This window comes from Vicugna pacos, chromosome 35 (genome assembly GCF_048564905.1).
Source record: "Vicugna pacos chromosome 35, VicPac4, whole genome shotgun sequence".
NCBI classification, from domain to species: Eukaryota; Metazoa; Chordata; class Mammalia; order Artiodactyla; family Camelidae; genus Vicugna; species Vicugna pacos.
The window spans coordinates 18,787,772-18,813,500 of record NC_133021.1 but is presented as its reverse complement, the minus strand read 5'-3'; the positions used below and the strand labels follow the sequence as shown (position 1 = coordinate 18,813,500).

Below are 25,729 nucleotides of genomic sequence, written 5' to 3'. Positions count from 1 at the left end.
CGGGAGCTGGCCGCGCCGCCATTTTTGTTGTTAACCCTGATCCGGATCGCGCTGGGGAGGAGCGGCGGCCGCGCAAGCCGGCGGCGGGCGGGCGAGCGAGGGGCCCGGAGCGGGGCCGGCGGCGGGGCGGCGGCCTCTCGGCGCGCCCGGGAGCCGGTGAGGCGGGCGCGGGCGTGTGTGTGTGTGTGTGTGTGTGTGTGTGTGTGTGTGTGCGGGCTCATGGCCGGGACGTTTGCCGGGGCTCCCGCGGGGAGGGGCGCTGGTGGGGGGGCGCCCGTAGGCTCCCTCGCCGCCCGCCGCGGGATGTCTCATGTCGCCGTCTCTCTTCCTGTTTTTCAGCTGTCACGACCGGAGGGGGGACTCGCAGCCTTACCAGGTACCAGCCGAGACCGGGGCGGAGGGGCGGATGGGGGCCGGCGGGGGAAGGGAGGAACTGCTACTCGAGCGCAGGCTTCAGAAGTCGCTGCAGGCCCTTCGGTGCCACAGATCCGAAACTAGCACCGTGGGGCCGCGGCAGCCCCGGGATCGGGCTCCCGAGGCGCTCGCCAGCGAGGCTTAGTGACTTATTTTGACAGGTGATTGAAGGAGGTTCAGGGTTTTTTTGTTTTGTTTTGTTTTGTTGTTTTTTTGGAAAAAAAGCATTCTCAGCCAGAAAGGACCTGGCTCTATTATTTGGGTGCGAAGGGATCGTTGGGTGAGGTGGTAGGTGACTCTTGAACCATGTTTCTTTATCGTGTTGGGGAACCAAAAGTTAACGTAAAGGTATTAAAATGAGTTGGACGGCCTGGGAGGAAACCAGTGATTGATTTGCCATTCTCAAGCGTGTTGTAAGTCACTGTCCTTTCCCGATTTGTTTTTGGTGCAAATAATTGCCGTACTAGGGGGCTTTTTTTTTTCCTGTAGGAATTGAGATCTTTGGAAACTTGGCTATTGAGTCTCATGTAGATGGTTCTAGGTATGTGGGTTCCTTTTTTTGTTACTGCAGTGGCGGCCTGTAAAGTTTTAAGAAATTATGATAGAAGTTGCCCCTGTTTTCCAGAGGGGGAAAAGTCTCATAAATGGTTCGTTAACTTGCAGATAACACTAGAAGTAAGTACTTTCTACAGCTAATCACTTAAAGGATAGGAGAGCAGGTTTCTAAGTTGATAGTTCCGTTACTGGCCAGCACCAGTTGTTAAAGCTCAAGTTAAAAACCCTAGGTCTTGGGATGTGTAAAAGGTTGATCATTACGTTTGGGTAAGTCAAAAGATTAAAACCTATTGAATCACACCTTCTAAAACATGATTAGTGCATTTTAAAAGAATACTGTATCATGGTTCTCTTAAATGTGTTAAATGTCTTTGTTAAATTATTTTGAGGGAGTTCCATTATGATAGGGTAGAAGCATCAGCCAACTTTTTTATACCAAAAATTTGTTTCCCGCATCTGCAGAAATAGTTGTTAGGTCTAAAATCCTTTATTTGAATCAGAATTGTAGAAGCTAGTGCTTTCCTTTTTTTTGTAGGTTTGCAGAATCATGTTTATGCTTACTTATAGTTTTATATAGCACATCAGTTAGTCTACATTTCTATGTAGACTAAACTCTAATTCTCAGAAAAATTTTTTGAGGAATTAATGTATTAACTGTTCGATTTCTTCTGTTTACAAGATTATTAATGGAGGAAATTTTCTTAACATGATACTATGATTTGTACAAGGAGCCTTACAGTAACTCTTAAATGTTTGGGTTTTGTCTGAATGACTTAAAGGCAGAATTGAAAAAGGAAATTTTAATTTTATTGATAGAAATTCTTAAAACTTAATGAAGTCAGTATACTGAGTTTTATGCTAAAATTAACTTTAGGAAGTTTAAAGTTTCAATTCTTTCTCTCTTTTTTGGGGGGGTGATGTTTTACAGGCACTTAAGTATTCATCGAAGAGTCACCCCAGTAGTGGTGATCACAGACATGAAAAAATGCGAGACGCCGCAGATCCTTCACCACCAAATAAAATGTTGCGAAGATCTGATAGTCCTGAAAACAAATATAGTGACAGCACAGGTCACAGTAAGGCCAAAAATGTGCATATTCACAGAGTTAGAGAGAGGGATGGTGGTGAGTAGCTTTTTTGTTGAAACTTTCACATGTTTATTTTAAACAATAATTCTGTATAAGAATAAAAGGTGGCAGTATTATTTCCAACTTGTGGAAATTACTATATGGTTGTCAACAGCATATTAGTTTATTTGATTCCTAAACAAATTACTGTAGAAATAAGATGCTGATCTGAGCATCTAAAAATGGACTTCAATGACTGATAGAGAATGCCTTTATGAATGTAGTTTGCCAGTGCTTTACTAATGTTGAGAGAAATCAGAACATTTTTCCAAGAAAGGAACTTAAGTCTTTTCAAGTAGAGATTTCAGTTTATTTGGTTTTATTTTGAGAACCTTGTTTCTGCTTGAATTTTTTAAGGAGTTCAGATGTGTTTCCTAATGGTAAGTTATGGATTTAAAAACTTAGTAGGATTTTTGAGATAGTTTACAAGTTAGAAGAAGTCATATATTCTCCAAAACCATATCGATGTAACTTCTATATTATTTATTTAAATATTCACGTTTTCAAAAGTTTAGCCTCATTTCTTTTGCATTCTGCTGTTATCTTCAGCTGATAACTTCCCTCAGGTTCTTTGTGGTGTGAGGCTGAGGAAGAGTAAACTCTTAATTTTTTTCGGGTTTAATGTGCCCCAAATTTTCCAAAATACCAGATTTCATGTCTAAAGCATGCATTGAGAGACAAGCCAATCTCAGTAAGGTGATTAAGAATCTTTATTTTTTCCCACTATAAGATCTTAAATTGCTAAATAAGTAACATGTATCAAAATAAGTGTACCATGTTGACTATGCTCTTGTAAGCTTCTAAGGAAGTTCAGCAGATTTTCTCAGGCTTTCTATCTCTGATTTTCAACTAGCTTCTCAATACTTTGCTTACTTAAAAAAAAAAAAAAATCCCGCATCTTCTGGTTCTCTTTTCTGCCCCCAGGATAGAAATCAGCTATATTAAGTATGACGAGATACTGAGAAACTTTGGTCTCCTTTGTATATAATTACTGGGTTGAGGAAATTAATAGTGATCAGAAGATTGTATTGAGGTGGAATAATTTAGATGGGTTATTGAATGGGAGCAAAATACAGTTCTGTTGAATACAGCATAGTTTTGTCCTACTTATGCAGGTAAAACTATTTTTGTTTATAAATAACAGCAGGTGGGTTTGGTTGTTAGAAGTATTTTGGCAAAATTAAACTATTAGTATACTCAATTTTGTGGGTAAACTTTCCATAGTGTTAAGATTCTATTACTAACCACTTTTGAAATGAAATACGCTACACAAATGTTACCTCTTAGAAGGCAGGTACTGTTTGTACTGTATTGTGCCTTATTTTTAAGATTTTGGTGATTGTGACAAAATAGGATGTGGCACTTCATCTCCTTGTAGATAAGTATCTAAGATTCTCTTCGTAATTATGATCCGGTTACTCTTATCATCTACACCCAAACCTGGGAAGAGGTCAGTTTAGGTACTCTAGGAAACTTCTGAAAGTGCTGTCGTACATTTACAGGGAACCATGCCTGATAAATTCTTTTACAGGTGAAGTAATCCCAAGAACATTCTGTTGCTTATTCACTCAGCAAACATTGGGCATCTGCTCTGTGTTAACAGCTGTGTGGTATTCCTGGAAGTAATGCTAAAATGTCATCCTGGCCTTGAAGCTATTCTTAAAGGCTTTGACTCTGGAGAGCTAGTGATGTTTTAGCTGCCTACTTTTTCTGTTCTGTTTTATCTTCCTTTTGATTTTAGTTTTACTTCCTGTGTATACATCAGATACCTGTTGTTGGCTTTTAGTTTCCTTTTTGTTTGCATCTGCTTGCTGATGTTTCTTTAGCTCCTTCTGTAAGAAACATTTTTCTGATCTGATCTAGTCATTTGCAATGTTAAGCCCCACTTTCTAGTTGGCTTTTTAGCTGCTTGCGTGTCTTCCCCTGGACCCTTTCAATGCTAATGCCGTCCCTGTCTGTATCATCTCTAATATACCTGGCTGACATGTTCCCTGACACTATGTAGGAATAGTAATGAATACTGTAAAAAATAGGAGAATCTCCATTCTTGAGTTCAGAGTGCATCTTTGATGTTAGTTCTTTTTAAAAATGTAAAGTGGTGATTCTTCCCTCAATTAACACATAGATATTTAGTCATTGTGCTTTCTGACTCCAGATGTTTTATTGTATTGCTAATGAGTGTTTGAAACTAAGATTTTAAAGTGCATATGTATAATTTTATTACAGGCACTTGAATTCCTTAGAGTTTTATCTTTAAATAAATATGAATTCAGATATACATATAGATACATATTCACCTAACGGTCAAACCCATTGTCCAAAGTCAAATGCAAGTGAATTGGATTATCTGTGTCCTCTCTGTGTGTGTAAGTAACAACTTAATTTAAGAACAAGTCACTGTATTTTTGAACTAATTTCAAAATGATTTTTATTTTAGGATTTTAAAAAATACAATGGTTTAAATAAATTGAAGGTCTGTGTGCTATGATTTGTAACTTGCATTTTACAAAGCAAGTTAAACACCTGTGAGATGTGCTTCCCCCAACCCCTGCCCAGGATTGGTCTTTACTGGCATCTTTCCACATCACAGCATTTTTTTTTTCCAAATAAATTCTAGATTTTTTTTCCATGGCACGTTGGATTTCCTTGAAAAGTGCCAATTCAGAGTAATACATAAAAGGACTTCAAGGTAATACTATAAGAAGTCAGAAAGCAGGGATTGAGAAGCATTGTCACTACCAGAAATCTACAGTTAAGAAGGATTTATTCCAACATAGTATGTACAGTTTAGAGAATTAGAGATTTTATCCCTTAGGATTTATGGAAGGGAATGTAGATTATTGTAATTAAGGGAAATTATGTGATAGTATAACTCATTTAAAAGGTTCTTTAAGTTGGTGAAATAAGTTATTTTTATTTATTTCAATGATCTGTGAAAAATAATCATTTGTTTAAAAATAACCAAAGCAAGAATCTTAAGGTACAGTTGTTAGGTTTGTTTTTGTAGCTTAGACATGTTTTTAAAGGTACAGCTGACACCTACCCTGGAAGTGAGTATACAGTGCAGGTTGAATTTGTACTTTCATGGAATTTCAGACTCTTCCAGCTCGTTCAAGTATGTTTTTCTTGACTAGTTCTAATGATAATTTTACCAAGTAACTCTAAGAATGATAGTACAAATGAGTCTAGGAAGGAAGGATACCTTTACAGGGATTCTGAAAAGCTGTTGCACATAACTTCAATCTCTTGGGGGTTGTCCCATTTTTCTCATTATACTTCTAAGAATTAACTCTAAGAAACTTTAGAGATATGTTTGCAGTACTTATTAGAAACATCTTTTGAGAGGAGACAGCTTAGCTTAATTGGATAATTGAAAAATACTGCCCTTGATTGGCTCCCTGATCTGTGAGGCTTCACTGATTTTGCATAGCTTCTTAGTTAGCAATCCGGGTATCTTTAAGTACAAAGGTAAAATTGCCCTTCATGGTTTTATAACCACTGTTTCTAAAGATTTAAAAGTTTGTAGCTACATACTGTAGGTTTTTATTTTGTTTTGCTAGTAGCCATATCTGGAGAAATTCAGAAATGTATATTCATCTAATTTTCAAATGAAAATATAACATTTGAAGGAGATTTTTCAGTAGGGAATATTTGGAGATAATTGGTGTTTTTATATTTTTAAAAGTAGCAATGATTTAATCTTGTCCCATTGAATAATAGACTGATAATTGTACAATATGTCCTTTTAGTTATTCGAATAATATTTGGAATAATACAAAACATGCTTTGCATTTGTAATGTTAGAAAGTACTAGAAAAATGAACAGTCTCATTTGATTCTCATGTTGACCTTGTAAGATAGGTAGAACACATGGTATCCCTGTTTCACAGTCTACAAATGAGGGAAGATTTACTTGTATAAAATGAACCAAGAGTGACATTAGTTCTCTACTCTAGAAATTAGTTCTCTACTCTGGTGAATTGTGTACACTGTCAGAGATGAAACATTTAGGCATATTGGAAGCTTACTTGGTTAGTGTTTGTTGTAGCACAAATTAGTATAAAGATTTTGCTTGTATCCTCTTAATGCTTTGGTTACATTGGTATAGTATAATATCAAACCCAGGGCATTGACTTGGTACAATGTATTTGTGTAGTCCCAGACTAAGTTAACATGTCAGTGTTCTACTTTTAAAAATCAGTTTTAACATGAAAGCTTGCTAAAATGTTATTAGGAAGAAGCCATTTTTTTCAGGTTAAGCCCACATAGACAGAGGCTTGTTTCAGAACAACTTAGAAATTTCATACAGAATCTAAAATTTACTGATGTTAAGTGTTTTCCTGTCTAGTGAAAATGGAAAAATATTACCTAGATTTGTCTAAGATAGAGTAAGATAATAAACTAGGCAGATGTGTTTGCATTGGGTTCCATAGGTCAGTTAAAAAAAGACCACAGAAAACAGGAATTCCATTTAAACAGAGTAAGGTTGGCAGACTAGCCATCTTAATATTTCAGCTCTTCAGTTCTTCAGTATTTCTTTAATTTTAGGAAATACAAATGCTCTAAACAGTTGTGCATATATATTTGGACACATACCATGTCATTTGTCTTGTAGTCATCACATTTTAACATTTTGGTTGTTTTTAAACAGGTGGTTATATGTTGTTTATGATATAATGGATTTCTGTTTCACAACCAAAAATATTTTGGAATGGTTTACTTTGCTCTTTTAAGGCAGTCATAATTGAACTGTTTCAGTTATGCAAGATGTATTTAAAGTTCTTGGTGTAACATAGTTAGGATTTTTGGTCCGTAATACACAGAAAATGTATAAATTCTAGAATGTCTTTCTGTTAAGCATCTGTTTATTGTTTTATTCTGTTGTACAGAATGGTTTTGGTGTATGTAGTGTGTAACTTTGTTACGATGCTGGAAAGAGTGGAGACAGCAATAAGCCAGGGTATCTTTCTAGGGGTTCTGTAACTGGGATCACAGCTACAATTGGATTCTGCTCTGGGACTCATACTAAGTACTGTAGGTGCTATTTGTCAGTCATTTCAAAACCAGTTAAATAAGGGCTTGAAAGTATATACTGTCAAGAGTCTTTTTAAGATTTATATGATGATTCATAATTTTCAAATCCCTTTTGAATTGTTTTTCCAACCCTTTGAATTAAGCTGATCAGGATTATTTGTTTTACTGATGAATGTATAATCCAATTAAAGTATTTAGCCTACTGTTAATTGTTGAAGCTAGAAAGCAAGTCTTTCCGTAAGCTTTTGATAAGCTATACACAGAACCTTTTCCTTACCCTAAAGTTACGCTCCAGCTATAACCACTTCTCAGTACAGATATTTCCTGACTTAATGGGGGGGGTTACATTCCGATAAACTGTCTTCAGTTGAAAATGCATTTAATATACCTAACCTCCAGAACACCATAGCCTAGTCTAGCCAACCCTAAATGTGTTCAGAAAACTTATATTAGCTTACTATTGTGCAAAATCATCTAATAAAACCCTGTTTTATAATGAAGTGTTGAATATCTCATGTAATTTATTGACTTTTGTACTGAAAGTAAAAAGCAGAATGGTTGTCAGGTCTGGAATGGCTGTAAGTGTATCGGTATTTCCTCTTCTCATCCTGTGGCTGACAGGGAGCTCTGCTGCCTCCCAGCTGCAGCCCAGTCACTGGGGGGTGTCAGACTGTGGAACCGCCAGCCTGGGAAAGCCTGAAACTTAGAAGTGTAGTTCCCGCTGCATGCCTATTGCTTCCGCACCATCATAAAGTCAACAAATCCTAGGTTGGACCATGGTAAGCCTGGGATTGTCTATAATTAAAATCAGCTATTGTAGTCCTGGCTACCTCCTCCTCTTACCTGGACTCTCCAAGCACCTCCTGCATGGTGTCCTTGCGTCCCTTTGGCTTCGAGCAGTTATCTCCCCACACAGGAAGTAGCCAGAGGGGTCCAGTTAAAGTGCCAGTCTGCTTACATCACTTGTGCTCAAAATCCTCCCTTGACTCTCTTACTTACCAACACCTGTAATAGACCCTGTGTAACGTGGCATCTGGGGATTTCTTCAGCCTCGTCACCTGCCACTCCTTGCCCTGTTTGTGCTCCTCTGTCCATATGGGGGGCCCTGCAGGAGGTTCGTTCCTGTCTCGTTCTGCACGTTCTGCTCCCCGTTCCTGGGATGTTTCTCTTTCTGTATGTGCACTTGGTGTAGTCTCACTTCAGTGTGTTTGCTTAAGTGCCTCCTCTCACAGTGCCTCACCTGTCCTGATCACTCTGCAACGCCAGCCCTGTCTTCTGTCCTCTCCGCTGCTCGGTTTCTTCCTTGTACTTACAGTGACCTGATGTTACTTACAGTCATTCTGTTACGGCATGTGTTCCTGAAAGTTACCATGCCTTGTAAAATTGCACCTCAGAATTTATGGGAAAATGGTTAGGGGCACAGCATTCAAAAACATTGTCAGTGACATTAAAAAATAGAGGAACCTTACTGAAATCTTAGCATGACTTGTTAAATGGTATACAGGTACACAGGTTACATGTGAAGGAGTACATTAACAGTACAGTCAGTATGGGACTTTACCTTGACAAAGACCTGAAACTAGCTCGTGGAAGGGGGTTGCACCTTGTGAAGCGTTGTGGAGTGATGGAAGGAGGGTTACCTGAAAGCTGTAACCAGCTGTGGGAGGTGTGACTCAACCATGAACTGAGGTAGCTGGCAGATGTTTGAGGTGTGTGTGTCTGCATTGTGAATTCCTGTGTAGCTTGGTTCAGCTGGTGCAGCTAGTGTTTGGCAAGAGGTGAAATTGGTCGTAAGTGGGAAGTTTGTGTTATGCTCAAATAGTCCTGATAAATCAGTATCACCCAAACAAGTCTGCATTTTCAAAACAAGTGTTGAGCCGACAGCTTGCTTGTCCTCTGGAAGATGTTCCACCAGAACAGGGAGTAAGTTTGTTAATGATTTTACCCTCTTGTATTCCTGTTGCCTAGAACAATGCCTAACACCTTGGAGCATTTTAGCAAATGGGTGGATGAAAGAATGTTGGGTTGTCATGATGATTTCAGGGAAATGAAACTGCAGTTTTCTAGAACAGTGTTTCTCAAACTTGAATGTGTGTCCTAATCATCTGGGGATCTCGCTAAAATGCACATTCTAGTTCAGCAGCTCTGGGCTGGGACCCAAGGGTCTGCCTTTTTAACAAGATCCCAGATGGTGGCCGTGTTGCTGGCTGCACGTGAGTAACAGAGAGAAGCACTGCCCAGTAGAAGTACGGTGTGGCCACAAATGCACAGCACGTTTTCTAGTAGTCGTGTTGAAGTAAAACCGAAGTGAAATTAATTGTAGTATATTTTGTATAACGTAATGTACCCCAAATGTTATCATTTCAGCACATGCTTGATATTTTAAAAACTCTTAATAAGATTCTGATTCTTTACAAACCCTTTTTTTGTGCAGAGTCTTTGCAATCTGGTCTTTTACCCTCATAGCATACTTCCGTAGGGACTAGCCACATCTCACATGGCTGCTTGCCGCATGTGGTTAGTGGCTACTGAATTGGATAGCACAGTTCTGGAGAATATGAGCACCCGTGGGCCTACTTGACACGTGTTCCTGTTTTTCTAAAGTATTTTATATGCTTGATTTCTGAAATACCATATTTATGCTAGGTACAATTGGAATTAACAGGCCCTTGAATTATGTAGTACTGCTTACACTAAAATTTTTCGTTGTTAGTACATATTTATTGAAAAATTAGGAAATGCAGGGAAAGGGGAAAAATGACCTCAGATCCTATCATTTGGAGTTAATCAGTAGTTTACATAAGACCCATTCTTATGCTGTGAAACACCAAAACGATTCTATAAATAGCTTTTGCAGAGTTTTTATTAAAAATGGTCTCATATTATGGTTTTGTTTGTCTTGTTTTTAGTATATTTGCACAGTACTTTCAACAGACACTTGGTATTGGCAGAAGCTATATGAGAGGACTAACCAGTGTACTTTTTTAGTGCTTAGAGAATGTTAATACTTAGCTCTTTAGCTGATGGTTGAAGCTGTCCTTCAGTTAGATTTGCATTGAAGTCCAGTCTCTGGCACTTGTAGCTGGGTGGTGACTTCAGGCATACTACTTAATCCGTGTTTTTGTGTCTGCTCCCCTAGGATTGTTGTAGAGTTAAATGAAAATTCTGTATCTGAAACACTTATAAAGCATTTAGCTAAGTACCTAATGCATTATTGGGTTTTTTATCCCTATGACTAATTAGAAGCCAATGTCAGATAAACAGCCCTAGGTCTCAAGCTACTGCTACCTTCTCCCTTCAAGAGTTAGGAAGGAAAATACTGAGTCTGTCAATTGCCAATTGAGGAGTCTGGCCAGTGAGAGCCCGGTGAAGGAGGGCCGCAGGGCAGTTCTGACTAGCCACCTGCTCATGTCCAGAACTCTGCAGCTGAGAGACTTCTTAGGCTAGATGGAAGAGCAAACCAAAACACACGTTTAGGGTTATTTCCCCAAATTTGGCTGTTTAATCAAATCACCTGAGAGGTTTTTAAAGCTATAAGTTGTCTGACTCCCTCTGAATTACCATGAATCAGAGCAATGGGGGATGGATCCTAGAAAACTGAAGTTTTCTGGTTTAATTTAGTTATTTGAACTGCAGGTCTAGGGAGAGTACACACAGGAGGAGGCACTCTTGAGTTGGACATTAAGGAATATGAATTTTATCATTAGGAATCTAGAAGTTAGAGGGATGGTTTGCCAAGTCATATGTGTTTCCTGGAGTTTTAAAGAATTTTCTTCTTTCACTTCTTTCCTGATTCATAGATACTAGTATAATTTGTGTACAGTTACACATTAAATAGTTAAATGAGTAACCATGGTATCTTATGTGGTATTTAATGCCCCAGAGTGGAACTAATGCTGAGCAGTAGAGAAGTTTCTAACCAGTATTAGCAACTGGACAGGCCAGTAGAATATGTTTGGGTAGTGTCTGAAGCCTCCACTATGACTTCAGCTAAAATGTCTTTTACTCCATAGCTACATCCATCCCCCGCATTCCCATGCCATCAGACTTTCTGGACAGTTCAGTGGTAAACGTTTTAGTTTTTCTCTCTTTGGAAATACCCTTCACTGGAGTCAGTACACTCAGGCTGGTGTTAGGTGTTGGCAGATGGTTTTGAAGTTGACCCTTAGGAGTACAACTGACCCTTGAAAAACATGAGGGTCAGGAGTGCAAACTGACTCCCCGCACCCCTTACCCTGTTGCAATTCTGTACACTTGGCCCTCCTTATCCATGGTTCCACATTTCAAATTCACCCAACCTCAGGTCATGTAACTGTAAAATGTATTTATTGAAAAAAGTAATCTGCTTGTAAGTGAACGGGTGCAGTTCAAACCCGTGTTGGTCAAGGGCCATCTGTAATTGCATTTTAAAAGAAATTTAGGATTAGTGTGGTTGGTGTATGTAGATAGTGCTGGCCTTCTGGTTTAATCTTTAATTACTTCTGAATTGTATGACAGTAGCCAGAAGAGCATGGGATCCTGTTGGCATCTTCCAGAGGGTTTTGACCTGTACTCTACTCACAGAACTTGTCTTTTCTGGTAGCGAAAAAGCAATACTAGTAAGATGTTGTATTGGAATATTTTGGCATAGAAGAGAGGATCATAATAAATTATCTCTGCATTTAATAAGTGCACTTGTGAAGAATACGTTCATTACATAGTACATGGAAAGACTTAAGGATGGTCTCTTTAGAGTGGGAGAACTATGGGGGGTGTTATTCTTATGAGCTGTTTACTTGTTTTTTTGTTTTGATGTGTATTTATTGAAGTATAATCAGTTTACAATGTTGTATCAATTTCTGGTGTACGGCACAATACTGCAGTCGTATAGGAACATACATATATTTGTTTTTATATTCTTTTTCACCATAAGTTTACTACAAGATATTGAATATAGTTCCCTGTGCGGTACAGTAGGAACTTGTTTATATATTTTCTATATAGTAGTTAGTATCTGCAAGTCTTAAACTCCCATTTTATCCCTTCCCCCCTATTTTCTATGTGAGTTTGTTTCTGTTTCTGTTTTATAGATAAGTTCGTTTGTGTCTTTTTTTTTTTTCAAGATTCCACATATAAGTGATGCCATACGGTATTTTTCTTTCTCTTTCTGGCTTACTTCACTTAGCATGACATTCTCCAGGTTCATCCATGTTGCTGCAAATGGCATTATTTTATTTTTTATGGCTGAGTAGTATTCCACTGTATAAATATGCCACAGCTTCTTTATTCAGTCATCTGTCAGCGGACATCTAGCTGTTTACTTTGACCTCGTCAGCACCATGTTATTAGCACAGTTAGGGGAAGACACACTGTTCACTACTTTCCTCCCTTATATCCTTCTACGTGGGCACACTGTACATTTAGGCTTTGAGATTGTCCTTTTGTGTGCTGATTTGGGGTACATGAGCCAACTTTTGGTTATTTAAAGCCATTTATTATTAGCACTGCTTGTTGTACTATAGATTTGGGGTGATTAGGATTTGGATTAAGATGGTAGAAGGACAATTTAAAGAGGATTGGAGTTGATATGATTATTTTGAGGGAAAAACAGATTCTGGTGTCACAGTGGTTAGTTAGATATGCTGAAAAAGACCTCAAGCTTGAACCTGACATACTGGGAGAATCCAAGAGAAATGAGAAGATAGGGGTCTAGATCGATAGGTTTTGGACATGTATTTGTCATTGGGTTTCTTTTTTATTGCTGTTATAATCTTGTTTGGAATCTTGCTATATGGGAACCATATCAAAATTCACTAATAAGGAAATTTCTGATTCTTGCTCTGATATTAAAGAATGGGTTGATATGTGAGTTTTTTTTAACTTTGCTGCTTTATTTGTCTTGCATAGATTTTGATGCAGAGTTACAGAAATTTCATTTTAATTCAAGCCTAAATGTGATCAGTTTTGATTTTTCTTTTTTAGCCCAAGAATATTTAGAAGTGTGGCATTCACATTTCTAAATGAATCTTGTAAATCAGGATTTTAAAAATTATTTTTACTTGGCTTTCTGTTAAATTCTAATTTTATTGGCTTTTTGGAATTAAGAATGTTTTCCTTGTCTTAAAATACTTAGTTAATTAGAACAAAATGTTTTTAGATTTGTTTAGAAAAATAGTGTATTTTTTCTATTTGGTACAAAGGACTCTGTTCAGATCAAGTTCTTGAATTACATAGTACCTTACTATGTGATATAAATCCTTTGCATTTTTAGTTTTGATCTGTTTTCTGACACTTGATGAGAAAGTTTTCCAGTATAATAGTTGATTTCACTTATTAAAAGCTTTTTTGCTATATGTGCTCTGCCTTTATGTTTATGTAAAGAATCATAACTGTTATTTTTTTATGAGTGGTAATCTGAGGTGTTGTATGCCCAGACATGTCTTCGTCTTGTTTCTGTACATGAACAATGATCTTTTGGCTACATTAAAATCAGTTTTCCTTGTATGTTTTTAAATTTTATTTTTTGACTACTTTAAAATTGATGACCATTCATTGTTGCAGGTGAGAAGTCAGTAGCAAACATGGTGCTTATTTATAGCTTTTCCATTGTAATGCTTGTGTCTTTCCTCTACTCTCCCAGTCCCAGCTTGAGAGTCTTGAGGATTTTTCCTTCCCCAGTGTCTGAGTGTGGTCTTTTTGTACTTCTGCTTAGGGCTCTTCTAGCCTGAAGACCAAACTTTAATGAAAGAGTCATTTCCTCCTTCCTCCTCCTCCTCCTGCCACCCTCCCCCTCTTTGAAAAGCTATTTCTGACCCTTCCTCTTTTGGAATTTTTGTTAAGTCTTTTGGCTCTAACGTATGTATCTCTTGCTTGGTAAAAAGTAGGTGTTAGGATACTTTGTGAATGAGAGTACATTATACTCTGGGGGGAGTCGCATGGCAGGTTCTTCTGGTACTGCAATTATACTTAAAGCTGTTTTCATTTTATCCACCTATTGAAGATTTTATTTTGGGCGATTTATTTTTAATTTTTTAATAGCACCTTATAATTTGATGAATCTGATTCAATAGAAATACTTTGGAGATTTTAAATTAAATTTATTTTTCTCACGACAAATATGTGTTCCCAGAAGGTTTCCTGTTCGGGTTTGGTACATCTGCTCCCCGTTGCTGGGTTCCTCAGATGTTTACTGTTTGTAGTTGTCTGTTCACATTTCGGAATCGAAGTCTAGGTCAGTTGGTCCCTGTCCAAAGGAACGTTTGTGTGGTTGAAAATGTCAGAATCTGAGCTGTCTGGTATGGTGGCCACTAGCCACATGTGCCTGTGAAATATTTGAAATGTAGCTAGTGCAACTAAGAAATGCAAGTTTCTGTGTTTTTAAATTTAGCCCACTGCAGTCCACCTGTCTTCTCCCTGCAGTATTGAGATTCTCTTTGCAGTTGCTGATAATCTCTTGGTTGCCAGGTCCACTGAAAACCTTCCAGTCCTCCTTTACTCAAGTCCTTTGAAGCGATTTCTCCTTCCTTATTCATGGTTACTCCATTTTACATTATGTTGGCTTTCCTTTGTGGGCTGCTGTTTGGATCTCTTCCTGATCTCTGAGTCTCATTTACCTGCACTGAAAGTCAGTGTTCTGTGAGGTGTTCTGGCCTTACCACACCCTGTTCTTTGATTTCCAGGCCCACATGTCTTTTTGCTTATTAGGCATTTTTCATATAATGTTCATAAATTCTTAAAATCTATTTCTAACTTGAATATTCCGTGTTCTGGGTCATACTTGGGAAGTTATCCTTGATTCTTTTCCTTTGCTGTGTTAGGAATTCTAGACCTTGTTGCCCCTTCCCTAACTATTGCAGTATCTTTTTGGTAGATCTGTTGTCTCCTTCCTTATGCATCGCTATCTGACTAAAAATTTGAGAGTATAAATGTAAACATATTTCCTTCATTAACCCTTAAAGCCTGAATGTTGTAGGTCTTCATTGTGTTGTTTTGTTGGAATAATTGTCCCAGTAAATGAATTTTCCTCCCTGCTGCTTTATACACTTACCTGGGAAATCTTCCTATCTGGTATTCACAGAGGACACTGAAATGGAAAGAAAACACTGTTATGTTCATGCTGGAAAGCTGGCATCTCAGAATAGGTTTTCTGCTTGTAAATACAGCTTGAAAATTTGAAGAATTAAGTCTTCTGAGTCAGCATTGTCAAGAGTCCAAACTTTTCTCAACCACCCTCCTTCCTCTCAGCTTCAGTCATGTAGAACTACTTGCCCAGGCCTGGAACATGAAACACTCTTGTCCCCTTTGTGTTTTCACAGCCAAACTGTTCCCTCACCACTCCTCTCCACCCCCATCCACTTTTCTTTTCCTTGGCAAACCTCGTAATTCTTCAGGATCCCAGTTCTTTATTGTATGAAACCTTTCTTGAACCTGTTTCTAGTAACAGTGCCTTTATAGTGAGTGAATTGTAATTGTTTACATATGCAGTTTGCCTACTGTAAGCTCCTAGAAGGCAGAGATTATGGGGTTTTTTTTTTTTAATTGTATCAGGGTCTGGCATATAAATGTAGGTGTTCAGTATTTTTAAACTAATGTCTTAAATGCCATTTAACATATCTGATACATGTGAGAAACAAGTGAGTGGCAGTGAACTTCAGAGTTGGTTTCAATTGAAAGTTAGTTTTTCAAGTGCATTTAAGAGTAAAATAATAAGAATTTTCTATTGTAGAGTGGTTGGATTAAAGTTGCTTTGGTATTGTTTATGAAGGAAGCAAATGGTTTCTTCACGTTTTTGGGAAACTAAACTTCAAAAAAATTGTGTGCAATAAATAATTGGCATGTTAACTGAAACACATTATTACCAGTTCTTTAAGTGGCCTTGGTAGGCTAGTATCTGTTGCCTTATCTATAATATATGTAATTTGAATAATAAAATGACATTTAAAATTCTACAGACTTTTTACTAATTTTTGACTGTTCCTTTTCTAAATCATTGTTTATCAGATCCTCTTAAATTCATGCCCTGCTAGTTAAGGAGATGTTAGTTTTACTTTCCCTGGTGTATTGGGCAGAATAATAGGCTGGGTTTTGGTTTTTTTGTGGGGTTTTTTGTTGATGGTGATGGTCTTTTTTTCAAATATAGCCCTATATTTGAATATTCAGTAGAGTTTTTTCAAGCTTACTGAAATTAAGAATTTCCCTAGAAATTCTCACATGTGGTGCTCCATTTCCTGTACCCTTGAGAATTGCTGCTCTAATTATTTTTAATTATAGTGATTCATTGTATTGTGATTTAATTCCTGAAAGTGACTAAAATGTTAACTGAAGATCATTTTGCATCAAGAAAAGAAGAATGCAGCTCTAACATGTTATACTTAAGCTCTTGAACTTGTGCGTTTTGACAGTAAAATTATTTACTTCTTACTTCTAACTATAAACTCATTTATAGACTGTTCCAGTCCAGCAATGGCTCAGTTGAAGTCTTTTGGGATTGAATGCATATGTTGTTGAAAATCAAGAGCCATGGTAACAGATCATTCTTAATTTCTCTTCAGTCCCAATCTGTTTTTGATCTGAAATAATAATAAACTTTCCTTCTACCTTATTTACCAGTATTTGCATTGAGTTACTCATTGTTTTTAATAGTTAAACCCATCTTTAATGATTTAAGAATTAACATGATAAGATGCTTGCGTGGTACACTGTAGGCTCTCCCAGGAGGAGCAGCAGCATCCTTGGAAGACCCCTCAAGGTGAAGGCTTTGAAGCTTCCTGTCTACTTTTTTTTTGTAGTATGTGTATTTTAATGTTTGTTGTTTTTAAATCATCACATTATTTGTCACCTTTAATTTTTTTCTCTCAGTGTTTATTCTTAAGGATATGTGTGGTTTCCAAAAAAGCTATCTTCTGGCTTAAACAAGCACTGTTTTTGTAAATGTTGAAATGGTGCATCATTTAATGCTTTTTCTTCTTATCTAGGCTCAGGATTGATCAAATCAGGTGGAGAAAGGCTTGTTGGTTAGAGTGGTGCTTCAGTTTTTTGGTTTGTGAGCCCTCTCTGGATGTAGTAGACACAACGGGTGTCTAATCTTTTCAACATCATTAAAATTGGTATCAGTGGAGGAAGGCAGGGAAGCAGAGAGCTTCTGTTTCATTTTCTGCAGTGTTACTTCAGAAAATCCTTATTGGTTGGCCTTTGAGTTTTTAATATACATGTCAAAGCATTATGTTAAAGAACTACTATCAAACAACGTTTAAAGCCTAAAAAAATAAAACATTGAATCATAGAACCAGGACTCTATGAACATTAACTGGATTCTAATTGTAAGAGAAATCCTTTTTGGATCTAGGTATATGTATCTTTTAGGATGCTGTGCTGTTAGAGATGGAGCATTGTTAACATGACAGCAAGGATTAAGGTGAGAAAAGGGAAAGTGAAAGAGCACCAGTCTTGAAATCTGGATGTTGTAGTTTTTGTTTGCTGGTTATTAGCTTTTTGACCATGGGCAAATTGTATGACTTCTGGCTGCTTTTTTTTTTTCCTCCCCTCGTCCCCATTTTCAACAAGATTAAATTGTTAATCTCCAAGGTCCTTTCCAAATAAATGACTTGAAATGTGTGCAAGAGAACCTTCTGATTCTTGAGCTTTAATTTGTGGTTTCAAATATTTGCTACGTGTCTGTCCTCCCATTCCATCGTAACCAAGACTCTCTCCCTGCCAGAAGTGTAGCATGTATGGCTGCTTGTTTGCGTGGGGACCTTCGGAATATTTCCCTTCAGTGTTCACCTAGTATTTTCATCACTGCACAGAGGATAGAGCAGCATTATAGTTTCTTCTGTATTCATTAAGTTTAAATTGAGAAATAAGGTTGAAATTTTTCAGGATATTACGAACAGAACTCATAATGGTTTCATTGTATGTATTGTATATGCTGTAAAAATTAATTTTGTTCATATAAAAATGGTTTAGTTTGTAACTTTGTCAATGCAGTGCCTAATATTAAGTCTTAAGTTGCCCACCAATTGCAAATGTTTGCTTTGTCAGGAAATAATCGTTTTTGACTCAAAATACTGAGTATTAAATATTTTAGGCTTAACCTGTTGGTCAAATACCAGTTTCTGGTGGGTTTACTTTTAAATATGAAAGAAATACTAGTTTCATATTCCAGAAATTCTTGTGTATTCTTTGTATTTTGAATATATAGCCTTTTCTGATTTTTACTTTAATAGATGAGGTACTTACGAATTATAAAACAGGTGTCATGCAGTTACAGAGTGCCAGTTAAGATGGAGGGAAGAGTCCTTACTGGTCTAAAGTTTAAAGTATATAACTAGAGTGTAAATGTTAGTACCTAAATTTGGCAATTTACTTCTGGTGAAAATGGATTTTTCAGAATGCAAATAGTCTAGCATGATTAAATATTTGTGGTGCTGTGTAGGTCTCTGTAGCTGTGTGATGGAAAAAGCATTGAGGTTTGGGCGAGATCCTGGTTGTCCACTTACTGGTTGTGTGAACTTAGATTCTTTTTGCATCTTGGTTTCCTTTAGTTTGCTTAACTTCTGACTTAATGCTGTTATTCTCCTGTATCCCCAGTATCTACTTACTGAGTCTTTTAGGTCTTGGCTCTGAAGTAGACCTCGAATCTGTTCATTTTTTTCTAGCTCAGATCATGATCCTATTTTGCCTGAATTAAAGGGGTGGCATAACTGTCCCTTCCTCTCCCAAGCTCGTTATCTACACTGCAGTCATAATTGTCTTCCAAGAAAAGCACATTTGCTCATTCTTCATGTAAAAATCTTTCAGTGCCTTCCAATTGCCCTTAAGATAGAAACAAAAGTTTCAGTGGACAAGTTGCTACATCTCTATTTTTCTAGCTCTTCTGTATGTTTCAGTTCTTTGAAAATAGTAGGAGTTCTGTCCCACATGGATACTTCACACAGGCTTGCTTTCTAGATGACTCTCTCTCCTTCTGCCTCCTGGATTCCTTCCTGTTTTTCAGGCTTCAGTTTACAGGTTGCTTCTCTAACCTTCCAGTCCCCAGTCTGGGTTGGCTAGCACACGTGTTATCCCATAAAACACTTTATTTAGGGTGATTATATTGTAGTGTCCAAAACTGAGCTGCTCTCATTTTCCCCTCTCCAGCCTGCTTTTCCCAGTCGTCGAATTTTGTGCAGTAGAAACTGTAGCTTCCCAGTTGGTCAGACCAATAATCTGGAGCCTCCTGACCGGTCTTTCTGCTTTCCTGCCTTCCAAGTCTTCAGTTTATTCTTGGTGCAGCAGTCATATCAAGTTCCTGCTTTGCTCAAAACGCTCTCAGATGTCCTTAACAGTGGCCCACAGGCCATGTGATTTGTAACTCCCTGCACTGTCACCACCCTGACCTTCTGTCTCTAGACGCTGCTCTGCTCTTGGTGAGCTTTCCCACACCGACTTTCTCGTCGTTCCTTGAGCACTGCAGGTACGTTCCCGCGTCATGGCCTGTCTGCCTTCCTGCTGGTTACCTCGCCTGCCTTCCATCCTTGAGCTAGTCTGAAAATGATAGATAAAAATGTGTGATTAAGAGTAATTGCTAGAGTGATAACATATTGAATGAATTGATATGGAGTGATCAGAAGGACATCTGTGGTTCTCTGTTCTTACCCAGGGCAGCACCAGATTGTTTGGATGCTTGGTTTCTCGTGAATCTTGTCTCCCTTAGGAGGACTAAATACCTAAACTACAGACTAAATCCACTGCAGTCATTTGAAGTCTACAGAGGGGTTTTTTTTTTTTGAACCCAAAGTGAACATAAACTATAAAATATACTGCCTATAGTATTTGTCTTGTTAGAACGTACTTCAGTATATTTCACAGAAATCTATATTCATTATATTTTACAGAAACATTCTGGCTTTTTTTTTTCTTTCATGGTCAGAAACACGTGCCGTTGTTTTGTAAATGTGATTCATGGACCACTTGCCCCAGACTCACTTGGTGTTTAAAATGCCACTCAGCCCTACTTGAGTTGGAACCCTGGGTGATGAGACTTGGATGTCTGCATACTTAACATGCTCCCAAAGTCATGTTGGTGCACATAAAAGCTTGACAACCACTGCTTTGTGCTCTATATAAATGGAGTTATAGTGGAATCCTACGACATGGCTAGTGGCAGAAAGTCTAGGATAAGCTTACATTTTTTAAACCTTAAAAATATTTTAATTTAAATAAAAATTTTAGAAAACTGTAACTTAAAAAACTTTGATACTATAAGAGAACATGGGCCCTTTAAGTGTACAGAAGTATTCATTCATTTTTTTTTTCCGGAAGCAAGTGTGACAAATTTTGTGACTGAATAGGATCCCATTGGAGTTGTCAGCACTCACATACTTTCTAATTCTTAGTGACATCATGTCTCTGGTGTCTCACACTTGAGAACTTTGGAAATACCCTTAGATTAAACAACAGAAACATATATACAGTATTTAAAGATTTTTACAAACCCCTGCTTTCTAGGGAAATGTCTTTTATCTTAGTGTTTTGGTTGCATCAGAAAACTTGAAGTATTTGCTACAGTAATTGTGAACTGTTTTACATTAGCACTCAGCTTTTAACCTGGATTCGACTGGATTATTTGGGGTTGAGGAAGACTGTTTCCTGCCTACTAGTAATTAGTAATAGTTTTGTTAAATGAAAACTTTGTCACTTTTATATATATTTACTATGTAACAGTCTCAAGATGGAAGTTGTCCTAAACACTTGAGACTGGTAATTGCATACTTTGGTTATTACATTTCTGAAAAGGCTGCTTGCTTAAGTCAAGATTATTTAACTTGAAACAGTTTTTTCTTATAAAAACAGGTGGTGACAGTATAGCCTGAGGTGTTTATAAATTGAGTCCCTGGATTATTGACTAATAAACTCTTAGGCATAATTTAATGCATTTTCAGTGTCCCTAAAAACTACATACAGAGGCAGTATAACAACAGTATTATAAAACTGTATTAATGTTATACATTATCATTACATACATAAAGTATGTGATATTTAGCAAGCTCTGCCTTTAGAGATGAAACTTTGCCTCTGTGAAATTATTTTTCATTTTTTTTCCTGCTGCCACTTTGTTCTTCGATGTTATGTGCAACAGTCTACTTTTATAAACATAAATTGTAAGAAGTTTTATGTAAGCGAACTAACCTAGATAAATTCATAGTTTTCCATTCTTGTCCTTGGATATTATTGCACTTTATTGTATCAAAGACTACAATTGCTGATATTAATGAAAGCAAGTAAAATAATACTGAATTTGCTTTAACATCAGTAAAATCTGGTGAACTCAAGGAGTTCAGGGAATCCCAAGATGAGGCTGTCCTGGGGAGTAAAGAGTGGAACATAATTTTTATACACCATAGGCTTTTTAGTTGATTTGATTGGCAGGAACCTAAAAAGTCAAAGGTTGTCTAGAAGTGAAAGGTTAGATGATGTCAGAAAATCATAGCATGAAGAATGTGTAACAGTGCATTGGTACAAATCAACTAAGATGAATTTGTTGATACAACAAATGGACTGTGTAAAAAGCCATCAGGAGGAGCTTGATATTTTCCTTGAGATACTGATAAGCCCACGTAAATGTATTGAGCACCTACTGTGTGCCAGGCTCTCTATATATTAAGGATAGTTAAATATGCCCTCAAGAAACTGACACTCTGGGGAGAGATAGATAATAAACTAAGGAGTTAGAAAAGTGCTGCCTTACAGAAAAACAGAGACAAATAAGAGGAAATAAGATAATCTTGGAATGTAGGGGTTGCTATACAGAAATGTTGGGAGTAGGGAGAGGGTGTTATGTAGAAACGAGGAAGGTAGGCATATGAATATAGGAGGAAGGAAGTATATTCCAGGACAGTAAGTGTTGAGGTCTTCTGGTGAGAACGTGTTTGTGTGTTTGAAGAACAAGGTGTAGCTGTTGGTGTTTTTAGAGTGGGGAAGTGATGAAAGATGACCTCAGAGAGGTAGCAAGTGCCAGATCATGTAGGACTCTGTAGGCTTTGGAAAGGATTTAGACTTCTACTTTGAGTAAGATGAAGAGCCATTGTAAGATATGGAGTGACTTAATCTTTGTGACTAAGAGAAGCAGGATCACATGAGACACTATTGCATTAATTGAAAATGAGCTGCAGTGGTGGTTGGATTGGGGTGGTACAATACAAGTAGTGTTATTCTGGATGTGTTTTGAAAGAATCAACTGATGAACTGAAAGTTAAGAATGACTCCAGGATTTTTAGCATAAATGTTTGTAAGCTGAAATTGTCATTTACTGAGATGTAGAAGACTGGAACAAAAGGTTTGGGGTGTGGGGAGAATTGAGAATTTTATGTTTTGTGGTTGTCTTGTATCTGAGTCTGGTTTAGGCACCAGGTGGAGATGTGGAGTAGGTGGATGGGCTGTGAGTCTGAAATTTAAGGAAGAAGTTGGGCTGGAGTCATGAGCACATAGGGTGAATTTAAAACCATGAGGCTAGATTTCACTGACATGCTGTAGAAATGAGTCAAGACCAGTGGTCTGCAGACTTCCTGTTACAGGCTAGATAGTAAATAGTTTCAGCCGTGTAGTCTCTTGCAAATACTCAGTTCTACTGATGTAGTGCAAATGCAGCTGTAGACATTGTGTAAAGAAATGTGGTCAGATTTGACCAGCCAGGAGTTTGCCCACCCCTGCTATAGACAGAGATACAGGGACGACTGCGGACTGGTCCTGTGATACTCATGCTCTTGAGGAATCAGGAACCTGAGGGATGAGCGAAGGAGATTGAGGAGGAGCAGCCAGTGGAGTAGAAGAGAATGGAGAGAGATTTTCTGGAAGCTAAATGAAGAAAGTGTTTCCAGAATGTGTGTGACCCCTTGTGTCTCAGTCAGCTGGCAGGTTGGATATTGTGAGAACTGAGAATGAGCGCGGTGACCTTGTTGAGAGCAGTTTCCAGTGAACTTGGGGAAACGAAGACCTGATGGAAGTGGCCTTAAGAGAATAGGGAGTGAAGAATGACCAACAAACTCTTTATAGAGGAATTTTACTATAAGAGGGGAATGCAGAACAAAACTATGGCTGGTTAAAGGAAAGACTTCTTTTTTTTTCTGTTAAAAGATGGGAGGCATTGAAGCATGTTGGTAAGGCTGATGGAACCATCCAGTAAAGGAAAAAATTGCTGAGGCGCAGTTGCTGGATCAGTGTTGAGATTTAGTGTACAGATTAATGGGTGACGTTATTAAGAGTTTATTGATGATAAATGTGTATATATACACACACACACACTACTATAGTATATATACAGATTATTATTTGCCATTTTTTAAATTACAGCTGGAGAGATCACTGTGGTACCATTTTTTAAGTTAAACATAGGAGGGATTAGTTTCAGGTAATTGTCCTTATTTTGACATTTGTTATTCCATGAATTTGACTGTTTTAGCTTGATTTTGTGTTTCTTAAAGACACCTTTATAGATTTTCTTTTCACAAAAACTATACCAGAAAAGAAAAGTTCACTTTTAAATGGTATTTTAAAAAAGAATAGTTTAAAACAATTTACATTAGGGTGTGTGGATGTGTGTATTTTAATGGGCTTTGACCTTAAGAGGGGAAAGGGGTTATGGAACTTAGTTTTTTTCATTCGGTGGGATGGTGGGTGAACTATTACGGCTTCAGTGGGGTAAGGGAGTTAAGGATGGGAGGTGGGGGTGGAGCAGAGAGCCAGGAACTGGGAGCTGATGGTGATAAAGGATGTGCTGTACACATTTGAGATAAGTTCTTTTTCTAACATTTTCTAAATGTTTTTTCTCCCAGTTTCTTAAGGGCAATGACATTAATTGAAAATAAGAGTAATCTGACCATTTACAGCATGCTTTTTGGTCTGGTACATGTTGTCCTGGAACAGAGTAGATGCTGAATAATACGGTGATTTAATGAGCGGATATTGTTGTGGTTAATAGTTGTTTCTGAATTTGAAATAATTTAAGAATATACTTTCAGGAGATCAGAAAGATAGGAAAAATTAATTAAATTGTCAACAATTAGGCATTTCTGTCTATCCCTTATTTGAGGGGGTTAAACTAATTAAGTATTGGCTATCCTGTACCAAATGCCGCTTACACGTAAATCATGGTGCATTAATGGCATTGTGGTACAATGAAAATAATATAAAATTAGCATTAGGGCAAGAATTCTAACCCATGTTTGTCTTTCACATATTACCTCTGTAGCCTTGGGCTCATTATTTAAAAATTTTTTTGTCTTTAGCACTATAAGATAGACATTTTTTCTGTCCCGTCAAAGATTTGCTTGAGGACTAAATGGAATAATGTGCTTTGAAATATGTAACAATTCCTGCCATGTACAAGGTAATCAAAAAATGTTATTTTGGGTCTTTTTTTCTGGTTGTATGGTACTATTTGAGTAAAAACCTATTTGGATTTAGACACAAAGAACCATATTTTTTCAGCATTGTTCTTTTCAAATAATCTGACTGTTCCCCTGTACTTGGGATGTTTAGTAATACCTAATAATTCTATCCTCAATTTTGACTAATAGCCAAACCATAGTGATTGTGTTTTAGGAGATAAAACAAGTGAGATTTTGCAGTTAAAAAGGGGGAGAGGGGTGTTAAATGTGGCACTCTTTTTTTTCTTTTGAAAATATTTCTTAAAATTTAACTCTTAAAATGCTATATTTTACAGCAGTAAACAGGTTTGGGAATTTTACAGTGAGCCTTGACGTGAGTCTTTTTGGTTACTTTAACTTTTTCAAGCCTATGGCAGTTTAATAATAGCAACCACAAGACTTGTATTTTTAAGGAGAATTTTAGTAAAGCATTATTTTAATAGAGACTTTCTGAAATGGCATCAAATCTGGAAGTGTTTTGAAAACCTCAAAAGAAAACTTAAGGAACAAGAGCAATGGGAAAGAGGTGTTGTGTGGAGTTCATATTGACACGATTGGCTGATACTGGGGTTGTCTCCAGAAGGCAGAATGATACATTTGAAGAAAGTTTTGATGCTAACTGATTCCGTGGTGATGAAATGAGAGAAAAGCCATGGAGGTGAGACAAGTAAGTAGGAAGTGATGAAACATAGTAGGGAGAGTGAGGAGCAGTGACGAAAGAGCACCTCCAGGAGGAATGACTTTATGATTAGGGGCAATGAACACGGCCACGCCACCTGTACTCATTGGCAGGCAGGAGAATAGGAGCAGTCACACTTGGGTTTAAATCCCAGCTATTTGGTTTTGGCTGGCTGCTTTAAAAAAAAAAAAAAATATATATATATATATTGGGCAACTACAGTATACTGTCACAACCCGGAACATGATGTTAACACAATCTACTGACTGTTCAGATTTCACCAATTTTACATGCACTCGTGCATGTGTGTTTTCCGTGCAGTTTTATCACGTGAGTAGATCACTGGTGCCAGCGACGAGGCGCAGAGCAGCAGCTGGACACGGTTCCTTGTGCTGCTCTTTTATGGCCACCTCCCTCTTTCCACTCTTGCCTAACCCCTAGCAACCACCAGTCTGTTCTCAGTCTGTATAATTTTGTCATTTCAAGAATGTTCTATAAACAGAATCCCAGTATGTAAGTTTTTGAGATTGACTGGT

At 37.6% G+C, this 25,729-nt stretch overlaps 1 protein-coding gene across 15 annotated transcripts in view; it reads left to right on the top strand.

Annotated features, from left to right (window-relative positions):
- The window catches only part of WAC (WW domain containing adaptor with coiled-coil), a 76,153-nt gene that overhangs the window by 805 nt on the left and 49,619 nt on the right, over positions 1 to 25,729 (top strand). For 7 of the 15 annotated variants that reach the window (XM_072955273.1, XM_072955271.1, XM_072955277.1 and 4 more), the window contains exons 2-3: positions 340 to 377; positions 1,881 to 2,093. In XM_072955273.1, coding sequence (XP_072811374.1) covers positions 1,887 to 2,093 — 207 coding nt within the window. In that variant the 5' untranslated portion in view covers positions 340 to 377; positions 1,881 to 1,886. Of the gene's footprint in view, positions 1 to 38; positions 157 to 339; positions 378 to 1,880; positions 2,094 to 25,729 lie in introns of those variants that run through there. The other 8 variants (XM_072955270.1, XM_072955276.1, XM_072955266.1 and 5 more) reach the window with 5 other exon arrangements.